General features: G+C 46.2%; 1 protein-coding gene across 3 annotated transcripts; it reads left to right on the top strand.

The window, feature by feature from the left end:
• The first annotated feature begins 170 nt into the window (after window positions 1-170).
• On the top strand, window positions 171-9,085 carry LOC100827663 (homeobox protein HOX1A). 3 transcript variants are annotated; one of them, XM_014899088.2, is made up of 11 exons: window positions 171-294; window positions 2,449-3,097; window positions 4,255-4,420; window positions 4,500-4,623; window positions 4,712-4,824; window positions 4,917-5,333; window positions 6,282-6,917; window positions 7,464-7,721; window positions 7,847-7,936; window positions 8,025-8,545; window positions 8,628-9,085. In XM_014899088.2, the coding sequence occupies exons 2-10, from the start codon at window positions 2,577-2,579 to the stop codon at window positions 8,478-8,480; spliced, it is 2,781 nt and encodes a 926-aa protein (XP_014754574.1). In that variant the 5' UTR covers window positions 171-294; window positions 2,449-2,576; the 3' UTR covers window positions 8,481-8,545; window positions 8,628-9,085. The 3 variants fall into 3 exon arrangements, with proteins under 3 accessions (XP_014754574.1, XP_014754573.1, XP_010231157.1); XM_014899087.2 differs by having other exon boundaries at window positions 4,917-5,492; XM_010232855.3 differs by having other exon boundaries at window positions 4,917-5,492; window positions 8,622-9,085.
• The last annotated feature ends 4,293 nt before the right edge of the window (window positions 9,086-13,378 follow it).

Below are 13,378 nucleotides of genomic sequence, written 5' to 3'. Positions count from 1 at the left end.
ATTTCTTGGGCCTGGCCTTGTATCAAGAGCGATAAGATTTTCGGTCCGGCCCGGCCGGAGGCCGACTCAAACGCTACACGGGCCGTCGAGTCCCGCTCTCTGGCGGCGGGGCCCGACCTGCGGCCCAACGGCCCGAGCCGAGAGAGGTCATGGACAAACACCGCAGCCCCCGGGTCGCTTTATTTTCAGTTTCCGCTCGCCTCATCTCGCCCACCGAACAAAGCTGTTGGGGAGAGCCGTGGAACTTCGGCGGAGATCAGTCATCGCCGGCCGGCGGGGGCGGATAGCACGGGGGTGAGTATCTCGTCGTCCCTCCACCGGTGCCCTGCCCGACTACGTCGAGCCTATCCATCTCGCTGTTCCCGCGGCCGCGGTCAAATCCACAATGCTCGAGGGTAGATTTCGCGTAGGCGGCGGTTCCCGGCGCGGCACTCTCCGTGAGAGTTATCGGATTGCGACGCTTTCGGATGCTGTTTCTTTTTTTGTTTTGGTTGGATTTGAGGTGTGGTTTTGCAGGCTTCTTTGGCCGTACGGGTGATGTGGTGTGATGGATAGGTCCAGAAATTCAGTTCGGGTGATTTCTAGGGTTTTGAGGGGTTGGTCATGCTAGACACCGGAAGATAAGGATAGTCAGGACTCAGGAGCTTGTTGATTTGGTTGATTGTCTAACGAGAAATCGTAATTGCTTGCCATTTGCTCGTTGCTGGTTGCAATCCTTTCCTTCGCCCTTAGGTCTTGGGCAAGAAAGAACAATAGCTTTCGACTTGAGATTGTGTGAAATGTGTTTTTCAGATTTTTAGAAAGCCCTCGAGCAAGCGCAGAAGCTTTGCTTCTTGTTGTATTGCATTAGAGAGGGGAAAAATTGATTACAGCCTCAAGCGAAGAAAAGAAGAGAGAGGAGGAGAAGACGAAGAGACGAAGCTCAGTGCACGTCGCAATCCTCGGGGAGGCAGGCCCCCAGACCCCAGCCGTGAGAAAGCTCTCATGAATAGCGCCGAACGATGGAAGTTGGTCACTATTGGTAGCAATTTCCAGAAGGTTTAACAGCTAAAATACTAGGGCCAGTTCCCTAGTGGTCATGCTAGTACATGGTAGGGTAGGGACTGTTCCCTGGTGGTTTAAACGATTGTCATTTCGAAGAAGTTATCTGTCTTGGCAGCATGAAATTTAAAATGTGTGGGGTGTATATTTCACGTAGCGGTGTTTCGCGGTGGGATAATCTCCCCGTTAGAGTGTGGGCTTCTGGCGTTCTGGATGCCGTATTTTTTTTTCCTTTTTTGGGTGTGTTTGGATTTGAGCTGTTTTTTTTTTACTGAAATCTGTAGGAGAGGCTCCGACAGTGTATATATATAAGATTTGAGCTGTGTTTGTGCAGGCTTTCTGATTTTATGGATGCTGTGATGTGATGTGTGACAGAAATTTGGATAGGTCTGGAGGTTCAATGTAGAAGAAGTGTGGTTTATAGGGTTTCTATTGGCTTGGTCATGCTAGACACCCTGAGATAAGGATAGTCTGGGGGCTCAGGAGCGTGTTGATTTGGTTAATTGTCGAATGAGAATTCGTAATTGCTTGTCACTTATTTCTTGCAAGTTGCAGGCCTCCCCCCTAACTTAGCTCTTAGTCAAGAAAGAAAAATAGCTTTGGAGTTGAAATTGTGTGAAATGTGTTGTTGAGATTCCGAAAACAACCTCGTGTGGGAGTTCTGGTCACTATTGCTAGCAAATTCCAGTAAGGTTTAGCGGCTAAAATAGTAGTAGATGTTAAGGTTGGGCCAGTTCTCTAGTGGTTTAAATGGTTGCCATTCAGAAGAAGTTATGTGTTGGAGTTATGTACGGGGCCCTTGGCCCACCATGGAAGCCCTCAATTTGTCAATTGTGAGATAAGATCCCCAATTCCTCGGTTAGGTAGTTTATGCTTCAAATTAGGAAGATATCTTTTAGCTTGGACCTTAAGCCAACTAGAGATAAAATCTGTGATTTGTTGCCTTTGCCTAGATTGGATTGTTAGGCCTCTATATAAAGAGTACCCTCTATGAGGAATTAATCAAGCAAGAAATAGAAGAATAGTTCTATCTTGTCCTTGGGGCGAGAGCCCCTCCTATCCCCTCAGCCCTAGCCACAGTACCCACCTCCACCTCCCCATAACCACGGGACGTAACAGTTGACAGCAGGAGAACTTTAGACACATTCGTTGCGATACTGCAACACTAACGTTTGTTGGGGATAACTTACATTTGTTACAATAATGCAAATTGCTATTAGGCTTCATACTAGGTTGAAGATAACTACTATGGAATACAAGTCATATTGGTGAATGGAATGAATGTAGTGTACTAGCTTTTTAGTGGGAGGGTTTGAAGCTGCAAGTGAGATATCAATGTTCGACAAGTTATAACTGATCAGTCCATACAATCACCAACACTGATTATACCTTATTTACTTGCTGTAGGTGCTGGTTAATTTGGTGCAACTTCAGAGAGCTCCCTATTTTGTTCCAATCGCGCTCCTCGGGAACAGAGTTCTCCAAATCTTGGTTTCTTTGTTTACTAGAATAGAGTAATTTCTGCCCACCATCCGATGGACATGAACAAAGGCACTGGTTCTGGTTGTGCTGAGGACAATGTTGAGACTGGGAATTATGCAAACTCTAGCCAGAACCCTGAGACCCTTGACAATCAAAGTTTGCCGTACACATCTCAATCACTGGAAAATAACACAGGCCAAAGGAAAAATTATAAAAGGACAGCTAACAGGGGAAGGAAAGGCTACCGAGTATTGGCTGATAGAAATTATCCTTTAAGGTCATCTGATTGCGATACTACTGTCAGGGTTCTACGTTCTAGGTCAGCTGCAAACAAGCCACCTAGTGACTCTGCGCACACTCTAGTACACTCAGCTGCAAATAAGTTTCCCAGTGACTCTGTGCACACTCTAGTACAACCAGCTGCTAAAAGAATAAAAAGGGGTAGACCCACAAAGAAAGGCCCGAACAACGAGTTCTCGAAAATTCGTCAGCGAGTTAGATATATTTTGAATCGGATGAACTATGAGCAAAGTCTGCTTGAAGCATATGCCAATGAAGGCTGGAAAAGGCAAAGGTTTGTTGTGTCTCTGTTCACGTATTTTATTTGATGGCATCTTCTCCTAAATTCACCTTTGCATATGTAGCTATATTTCATTTATTACTTATGATTCAGTTTTAGTTGAACTATTGTTTTGTTCCTAGTTTATTTTCTACAGAATCAACGATGCATTTCGCAACCATGGTTTCTGAAACACTTCCAAGTAATTAATGTATTGTTTATAGTTTATTTTCTGTATACAGAAAAATGAGTATTTTACTTATTTTATGTACATGTTAATTAATTGGCAAGTTCTTTTTCTGGAGCTATAATACAATGTCTTTACTTCTATAAAAGAACCAATGGTGGTGGTTGTCTGTCATATTTGGACTGCATCACTTTTTTTATGCGTCACTTGTTGCATTGAAATGAGAACGAATATGGATTATGTAAAGACAATAGATAATAGTACAGCCTTCTCTTTAAATGCGTATTTTTTTCTTAGTGTCGTGCTAGTCTTACTAGAATGGTAAACACTTACAGTGGTAAGATCCGTTGTAACTAACTAAATTCCACTTTATAGTGTAGTAGTAATTATAGTAATTAATGAACTGGCCCAATTATACCAAAATTTGTACAAGACTGTGTAGTTGGTTGTTAAGCTAAAACACTACCTATTTGTTGGTCTTCGGTCTGTAATGTACAATTAATCAACCATGTGAGTGTTGATATGATAGAGAAGTATAGAACTGATAGATAGGTATAAAATACTTGACAAACAGGCACTAGCACCCGTGGCATTTTTAATTATAAGAAACTTCCAGGAGCACACCCTGTGGAGCCCAAACCTCAAACCCCGGTGGGCTGGGCATTCACTGGCACCTCTAGCCAACTGAGCAACACCCAGTTCTCAGTCTCCACATCTTTAGAGGTTATATTTCATTCATGTACACTGTGCAATTTAAATTTCTAACTATTCTCAGTGCTAGTTTGTAATGAATGATTTTCAGTTCAACAAAATTTATGTTGTTGTTTGACCGATTGTTTCATCAGAGGTGCGAGAGCCTTTTTCTTTTCTTTTTGTTGAGTGTTCACATTCAACAACATAGCTTCTTCCATATTTTTAGCTGTGACTTCCTTGTGGTGTTGAGTTGCGATGTAAAAATGTTAGTCACCAATACACAAACTTACAGTTTGGAAAAGATAAGGCCGGAGAAGGAGCTTGAACGAGCCAAGGAGGAAATTGTGCGCTGCAAATTAAGAATAAGAGAAGCCTTCCAGAATCTTGATTCTCTTCTGTCGATGGGGAAGCTTGATGAATCTTTATTTGATAATGAAGGAAAGATATCTTGTGAAGATGTATGCCAACAAGTTTCTTTTATATCTTGCTCTGTTATGCTTACCTTTTCAATCAGTGACCATGCTTCCCATCTTGCAGATTATTTGTGCCACTTGTAGTTCGCAGTACGTTACTTTGAATAATGACATCATCCTCTGTGACGGAGTCTGCGACAGAGGGTTCCACCAGAAATGTTTAAACCCTCCACTACTGACTAAAGATAGTAATATTTTTTTTCTCTATTTTTATATGGTATCTAGAATACTGCTCTCTTTGATTTTCATTCATTCATGAGTTCCATTCCCATGTAGTCCCTGCGGGAGATGAAGGATGGCTTTGCCCTGCATGTGATTGCAAGATCGATTGTATTGATGTAATAAATGAACTACAAGGGACCAATCTTTCCATCAGCGACTCTTGGGAGGTAAAAGTTTCGCTGTTAAGAACAGTCCAAGTGTGGTCTTGTTTCATAGCCAATGACTACATTATATTCCACCACAATACTACCTTTTGCAGAAAGTTTTTCCTGAGACAGCTGCTTTGGCACATGGAACTATACCAAAAGATGCGTTTGATCTTCCATCAGAAGATTCAGAAGACAGTGACTTCGACCCTAATATAGCCGAAGAACATGTGACTGGTCATGAAGAAGGATCGTCAGAAGAGGATGAGGATGAAGGTTCAGACTCTGATGACTCAAATTTTGTCACAACTTGTGACAATTCAGAACATTTAAAGGAGAAAGAGAAAGTTGATGACCTTGGATTACCTTCTGAGGACTCAGAAGATGATGATTATGATCCAGCAGGTCCTGATTCAGATAAAGATATCAAAGAGAAGCAAGATGAGTCAGACTTTACATCAGACTCTGATGATTTCTGTGCTGAGATTGCCAAGTCTTGTGGGCGGGATGAAGTTTCATCAGGTGCTAAGGTTGGTGATCCTACTAATGACTTGGAAGGAGCCACTGCTTGTTCTAACACAGCAATTCCCAACCTCACATCCAATGACCTTGAAATCGACCAAGATGAGGTTTTACCAGTTTTAGGTAGACGGCAGGGTCAACGGTTGGACTACAAAAAACTGTATGATGTAAGCCCGCAGCCTGCCCGCATGCATATTTTGGTATACTCCCCTCCATACCAATTTAGATGTCGTTTTAGGAAAATCCCAAATACCAAGGCTGCAGTTAAGAACGTCTCCTAATGAGCTGCATGCAGCTGGAGTTATTTTCTATTTTTCTCCACCGTCAATTGCCGGCGCATGCACTCTGCCCAGAGCATTTTCAGCGCATGCCCTGCTGCTCCACTTAATTTTCGCTGGCACTAATCACGCATGCATGCAGTCTCCTAGCCAATCCGAGCACTGGATTGCTCCGCATGCACTTTACCAATGCACGAGTAGTTAATGCCAAGGGGGAAAGCTGATGAGTTTATTTGGGCATCCTAATATGACAGTTAATTTAGGGGAAAAAAGCAAAATCTAAACCGACATCTAAACTGGGATGGAGGGAGTACTTGTTTATCATACCACGTGCTTACTTTATGCAGAAAATGTAGGTAAATCCAGCAGTTCATAAAAATGATAGGGATGATCGACATGATTGTAATGTGGCCCATAATAAGACAGGCATGCATTCACTGATAATTTAGCAATTGATACATAGTTAGTCCGCTCTTTGTTAAAAAAAATTATTGCCTTAAGGCTGTGAGGAACACAGAATAGCTTTTGAACTGATGTAAAGTGTTTACCTCGAGTTTTGTTGCTGTATATAATTCATTAATTTAACTATCCATTGTAGAATTGTTGTGTGGATATTCATGCACATGTTTTAGTGGGTTATGAACTTGACATGTTTCCTCTTCATGCTGAAACTAAAAGGATGCTTATGGGGAAGCACCATCTGATTCAAGTGATGGTGAAGAGTGGTCAGGGAAGAGCACATCCGAAAAGGGCGATGAAGAACGGAATGAAGTGGATTCATTTTTACGGAAAAGCTCCAGAGGAACAGGGACTGTGCAGCAGAGTAATGATTTCCTTCCACAAAGTGCTCGACAAAGCTTGGATCCAGATGGTTTAGTGAATGGGCAACATCCAGGAAAGCTTACCTCTGATGTCAGCAACAATAAAACTAATAGAAAACCTTTGAATAACAAAGAGGAAGTTGATGACCTTGGATTGCCTTCGGAGGACTCTGAGGATGATGACTATGATCCAGCAGGTCCTGATTCTGATAAAGATATCGAGAAGAAGCAGTCAAGTTCAAATGAGTCAGACTATTCGTCTGCCTCTGATGATTTCTGTGGCGAGATTGCGAAGTCCTGTGGCCGGGAGGGAGTTCCGTCAGGTGCTAAAGCAGGTGGACACCCTACCAATGACTTGGAAGGAACCACTGTTCGGACTAATGCAGCCATTTCTAATCTCCCTTCCAAGGATTCTCAAATGGACCAAGATGTGGTTTCACCAGTTTCAGGGCGACGGCAGGATCAATCTTTGGACTGCAAAAAACTGTATGATGTAAGTCCTCAACTAGCATGTGCATATTTTAGCATGAATTCTGATTAGGCTTTTGTCGTTGATGAAAGTTTTTGGTACGTTTGTTTGCTGCACAGTCATCTGGGAAAGTGATTACTACATTTAGTACTGTATACGTAGCTGGTCTGCTCGGTCTTGAAATTTTGTTCTTGTGTAATACTCCCTCCGTCCCATAATATGAGGCATGCACGCATCCCTAGATCCTCAATTTGATTAATTAAATATGTATGTTTTTTAACAAAAAGTACACCGTTAAATTTGTTATCGAAAGAACTTTCTAACGATATAATTATATAATTGTTTAATTTATATTTAGTTAGCTAAATGGACAATCTAGAGATGTGTGCGTGCCTCATATTATGGGACGGAGGGAGTACTAGTATTTGAGCTGGCACTAAACATTGAATATTTCTGTTAATTGTAGTAACTTGACTATTCAGTAGAATTATGCCGTTGTGTGCACATACATGTACGAGTTTCACTCTATTATGAACTTGACATATTTCCTCTTCATCCTAAAACTGAAAGGAGGCCTGCCGGGAAGCATCATCTGATTCGAGTGATGGGGAAGATTGGTCTGGGAAATGCACACCTGAAAAGGACAGTGAGAAGCAAAGCGATACATGCAGAAGAACAGGGGCTGTGCGCCAGAGTAATGGATCCACTCCAGACAATGCTCGACAAAGCTTGCATCGCACGAATGGGCAACACACAGAAGAGCTGCTTACTTCTGATGGGAGCAGTAGTACAGTCCACAGAAGACAATTTGGGCCAATAATTTATCAGGTACGCTGGCATCCTCTCTTCATGTATCAGTGTTTTGTATTTTATCAGAACCAGCTGAACAAGCTTAACCAGTAAGATTGCTATCATAAGTTTGATTCAGTTGCGATCACTTCATTTTCTTGCAGAGGCTACATGAGCATTTTAAAACAGATCAATATCCTAAACGTGCTGTTAAAGAAAGTTTAGCAAATGAACTAGGTCTGACATTCCAGCAGGTTTGTACATCATTTTCATGAATTTTCAACTGCGCATATCACTTTTCTGGGCATTGAGAAAAACCCTCACATTGTCTTCTGCTAACAGGTTAGCAAATGGTTTGAGACGAGACGGTATAAAACAAGAATAGCTGCTAAAAAAAATGATAGTTGTGTAAAAAACCATAGCATCAAGGAAAATCAGAGCTCAGTTGCAGCTCACATTGAAGCGACAGACCCCAAGGACTTGGGGAAAAAACTCAATGTATGCAAAAATGGTGCTGCAAATGATGTTATGGCATCTGGAATTCTGAACGGAGGTATCAAACAAGATAGTCCACTGAAACAAGATACCAGTGGTGGGCTGGGAACACATGTCAGTCCTCCAGGTAGCAGTCCGAAAGGTGATCCGATAGAGAATCATGGAAATAATACCTCCTCAAGATGTGTTGGAAAGCCAAAAGATGGCTATACAGGGAATGTGGTTCTGGCGCTACCAGTTGTAGATGATAGAACAAAAGAGGCAGCAATGCGGGAGCTAAAGAAGAGGAAAACTGGCAGCTGATGTTTCTAGATAAAGAATTCAAACGCTTGCTATGCATAGCATAACGTTGTGTGTCAAGTCTCAAGGTATCAAAATTAAGCTACTGCTGCTCAACTAACCCTTTATCTAGATCATGCAAGCCAACTAACTATGGTTTGTCAGTTTCAGGTAGATGCAACAAAAAAGTGCTGGGATTTATCTATCAGCAGTCGCACCCAATTTCCCAGTGTCAGATTTTTGTTGGGTACATTCAAGGAGTTTTTCATTGTAAATGTTTACAGCAACCAGCAGTAATATTCTGGTGGGGAAGGGTTAAATCCTTTACCCGCATGGTGAATGTGTTGCGACCACAGGAAGTTTGGTTTGACAAATGGATTCCTGCTGAAAATTTGTTTATTCCTTGAAATGTGCAGTGATAAAACTGAAAATCTGGAAGTTTCGCAACAGACAAAGCTGTTCTCACCTTGAACATGCTGTGAAATCAGGCTCCTGTACCATCATGGATTGTGTACTTGTGTCATTTCATGTTTACCTATCAGCTTATCATGCATGTGCATTTTTTACAGTAGAGTTGAACTCCTTCATACATGTTGTGATGGTCATGATGAGTATATTTTCTTGTTAAACTTCTTTTTCGTGATTTCACTTGCTCTTAACTGCATGAGTTTTCACTTGCACTGGAAGCCATATTTTGCAAAGACACGTTGCCCTATCCATGTATGCTTGTTGAATCATATGCCTAGTCTTTGGGTACCAATTTAACTCAATACAGTAGGGTAGCACAAGTTTTAGATATCTTGAAATGGTCTTAGAAAAATTTGGATCCACCCTTGGAAACAGAAAGGAGCTGCCATATTTGCAAGGTCGTTCCTCATTAACCATGCGTGCAGAAACGGTTGTTGCTGTCGCCGAATCTGTACGCCACATTGTAGAGTTTCGCTTCCTTGCCAGAATGTCTTCCGGGGAAATGATGCCTTGTGCAGCCAGTTGTGACTCTCTCTCATGGTCCAATGTTCTGATGATGCTTTCTTTCTCTCAGTGACCTTATTTCCTTTTGTCAAATGGATGGTGGTGAGTCCTATTCCACTAGGCATGGAACTCAGCCGCACCAGCCCTGACCACCTGCGCAAGCCATCTTTGCAACGTCAGAACTACGGCTAAGTTTGATATCATGGTGAATTATGATAATCATGTTCTCCAAGTTTTTACTATTTATTATGCATGTTGCTGCTGTTATTGGCTTATTGCTGCTCTTTTCGTTCAGTAGAATTCGCTGCCCATTGCATCATCATCGGATTCTTCTCTTCCATGTTTTTGACGGCTCGTGACTCAGAGCAGCATCAAATCCGGTTGTTGTGCGAGTGGGACGGTAAACAAGAAGACGAACAGGGTGCTGGATTTCTCCGCCGTACGTTGCGTAGGAGGCATCACATCGAAAACGGCATCTGGTTCTGGTCCTCGTCCCGTCTTGCATCGCATGCATGGTCCACGGAGTGGGGGAAAAGAACCATACGAGTCAATGAATCCGTCCTAATACTAGATGGGCTTCACGCAAGACAGCGAAGGGTAACAACATCTTGGATTTGCCACACAAATCCCTGTGTGAGCGGTGCACAGATTTGATGCCTTTTTTTTTTCACTTTGCTTGTCTTATTTGTGTGAGTTGTGCTGCTGTTCCCTTTCCCAAGGCGCGGATGAACTTCACTGTCGATTGGTTCTCGATTGGAACTAATCCTCCTGTGTAGTGCAGTGCAGTAGTACAGCACAGAAGAAATATTGTAGTGTAGCAGATTAGGGGACTGAAAAGAAGAAGGGAATTCGAAGAAGAGCCAGTGATAGCCAGCCATGTGGTCGGCCAACTAACGAACAACGCTGCACAGTTCCTCTGTAGTCTGTAAAGCGAGGAGTGGTGACTGGTGAGTGCTCACATCGAGCCCGGTTTGGATTGTGGACACAAGACAGTGTGAGTGGTCCATAGGGAGCTCTCAGCGTGGTCAAGGCGATGTGGGAATGGCTGGATTTGGTTGCACACCCACCTGGTTTGTCAAAGAAGGTTTCAATTCAATTTGCCCCAGACTCACGGTCACAGTAGGGTCTTTGCCTTTCCTTTTCTACCGAGTGGGAACACCACTGATGCTAGGTCTTCGACTTATTTTAGAACTGTTGGTTGTGTTTCTCCGTGTTGGAACTGTCGAAAGATTTGTAGCTTGGACCCATCGTATCATAGCATGATTGCAATATTGACCTCTGCCAGTTACTAATAACGATGTCCGCCATGCATGAACTTTAACGTCGAGATCAATTAAGCTCGATCAAAAGAAAAATCTAACACGTAAAGACCCTCAGATTGTACTATGTGATGGACGAGATGAGGTTAGGCGACTAGGGTTCCCCGCCGCCGCCACTCCGGCGCCGCCGTCCACCTCCCGTCGGCAGTCACTCCGGCCCCGACGGCCACCCCTCCCTCCTTGCCCGCCTCCTTTCCTCCCTCCCCCGTCTTCCATGGCGTCGTCGCCTTTGGTCGGCTCCTCCCTTAGCCTGCCGAGCCGTGTGGATCTGAGTGGCGGCTCCTCCGACGAGGACCGATCTGTCTGCTCCTTTCGCGATGTGGTCCGTGACGAGCCCTCGCGGGCGGTGGTCGCGGCGGGGGCGGGGGCGTGCCCCTCCCGTCCCACCCTCGCCTCGGTGGTGGTCCGGCCCGCTGCTGCTCTGGCGCAGGTCCCGGTGGTGGAGCGTCTAGGCGTCCGGGTCCCCGATGAGGAGTGCTGGCTGCCTGGGGGCGGAAGCGCTCTCGCCCCCGTGAGCGCCGCCCGAGCCCGGTTCTCCCTGCCCGGATGATTCGCCCTGGGATGCCGCCGGAGATGGTGGGTGTGTTTTTCAACTGTCTGGGGGACGACCATGTGGCTGCGCTCTGCCGCAATGTTCGTTGTTGCCAGCGATGCCTTGAGCAGGGTCACGTGGCGCGGCAGTGCTGGGTCTCCATCAGCCCTCCTGCCCGTCGTCCGGCTCCGGCCCCGCTGCTCCAGCCCCTGTGGTCCCTGCCCCAGTGCGCCCCGTCGCGGCGGCCCCTGTGGTTCTGCGGTCGGCTGTGCCTTCACTTCCGGCTGCTCCTCTGCCAGCTCTGGCGGTCCCTGCACCGACTCCTGTGGGTCCCCCTTCGGCGCCTAGGATCTTGGATCCCGTGGTTGGGCGGCCGAAGGCGCGCCCCCGACTCCAAAGGTGCGTCATTTCCCGCACGCCGGCAATGGATGAGGCGGAAGCCGTGCTCTCCCGTGCCGTCGTGGTTCAGGTGGTCGGTGCTGCCCATGTCGTGTCTTCTACGGTGGAGGCGTTGATTGCTCGTGAATGCTCTGTTTCTATGGATGGCTTCTCCTTGCACCGATTCTGGCCCGCCGCCTCCTGTGCGTCTGTTCGTCGGCGGCTATCTTTGACTCGGTGCTCTCGGCTTCCGCTGTTCTGGGGAGTGGTTTTTCGTTGAGGTTCAACCGGTGGAACCGGTAACTGCAGGCCACTCTTCGGCCTTTTCGCTTCCGGGCTCATGTGGAATTGGTTGGAATCCCTCCCCACGCGTTGTTTTGCGGAGACGGTGCGTTCAATCCTTGGTCCGTCTTGCTGGGTGGAGTGGTTCGGTTCGTAGTCGGCTTTCAAGGAGGATTTGGGGAGATTCTCGGCCATTGTGTGGACTAACAACCCCGAGCTCATCGCGCGTGAGTCGATTTTGGAGATTCCTGAGCCTCTGCCACCGTATGACATGTTCGAGGATGATCTGAGGGTTCCTCTAGAGCAGATTGCTCCTGTGGTTGTCAGCGTACTTGAGTACCCCATGGTGATCCATCTCTTATGAGTTGAGGATCGTGGCGAGGTCACCGCTTCTCCCTCTGATGATGATGATGGGCTGGTGGTGGATTTTGATGATGGGGAGGTTGGCGATTCTCTCAATCGGCGCTCTCGCACGCGCAGTTTCCGTTGTATCCAGGGGGTGGTGGACGGCGAGCCTTCCCGTTAGGCTGGACATGGTGCTGGCCCTGGCGCGACGGAGGCAATGTGGTGCCGACGCTCCCGGGCACCTGTCCGGGTGACTCCTTGGGTGTCGCACACCTCTTTCCCTTCTGGCGACGCCGCCGCCGCTTGTGTGTTGCCCTTGCCTGTGCTCCCGCTGAGTGGTGTGGTGGATTTTGATCCGATGAGGGGGGAGGCGGCGATTGCCCCTGTTCCGCCGCTGATCGTCTATGAGCCGCGTGGACGTTGTGTTCTTGCTCCCTCTTCGGTTGTGGATTCCCGGGTGTTTGATGATACCTTGGTAAATGCTGCTGATTTGGAATACTCCATTATTGTTTCTTCCTTGGGCTCTCTTTCCTTGGGTGTGGATGAGCCGCGGTTGTCGGGACCGATGATGGACACTTTCTGTGTCAGTCTCTCGATGGCCGATTCCCCTCTTTCTGCGGCGGCAGAGCCTTTCACTCCGATCTCGGTTCGGGCACCGCCTGCATTTCCATCGATTGAAGATGGTATCCAAGCCTTCCAGTCTGGCTGCAGGCACAATCCAGTGGCAATTCTCTCGGCGCCTGCTCCCGCTCGGATTCGCAAGAAGAGTCTGCCGTCGGTTCGCCCGTTGCGGCGTAGCACGAGGGTGGCTGGCAGACGGGCTGCTGGTTCTGTCAAGAGGCAACAAAAACTCCTTATCTCTCGGCTGGATATTGCCTATGGTGGTGAGCTGATCTCGGAGGAGTCGCTTGAGGCTTATATCAAGTTGTTTGAGAAACCTTTGTCTCAGGCACACATTGCGGCTATTCTGTCCCTTTTTGCCTGGGAGCCTGACGTTCTCCGACTCATGGAGAACGATGTGGTGGTCTCTCTCCTGTGGTGCTAGGGCGCTGTGGATTTAATCATGTCAATCCACAACCCTAAGGTGTTGGTGT

The sequence above is a fragment of the Brachypodium distachyon genome, chromosome 2 (genome assembly GCF_000005505.3).
Source record: "Brachypodium distachyon strain Bd21 chromosome 2, Brachypodium_distachyon_v3.0, whole genome shotgun sequence".
NCBI lineage: Eukaryota > Viridiplantae > Streptophyta > Magnoliopsida > Poales > Poaceae > Brachypodium > Brachypodium distachyon.
This window is presented reverse-complemented; position numbering and strand designations above follow the sequence as displayed.

Bases quoted from the DNA above. Each gene is read 5' to 3' on its own strand.
- LOC100827663 (XM_014899087.2), top strand. From the start codon at position 2,577: ATGGACATGAACAAAGGCACTGGTTCTGGTTGTGCTGAGGACAATGTT. The intron at 4,421-4,499 runs GTATGCCAACAA...CCCATCTTGCAG, and splicing joins GAAAGATATCTTGTGAAGAT to ATTATTTGTGCCACTTGTAG. The intron at 7,937-8,024 runs GTTTGTACATCA...TTCTGCTAACAG, and splicing joins TAGGTCTGACATTCCAGCAG to GTTAGCAAATGGTTTGAGAC.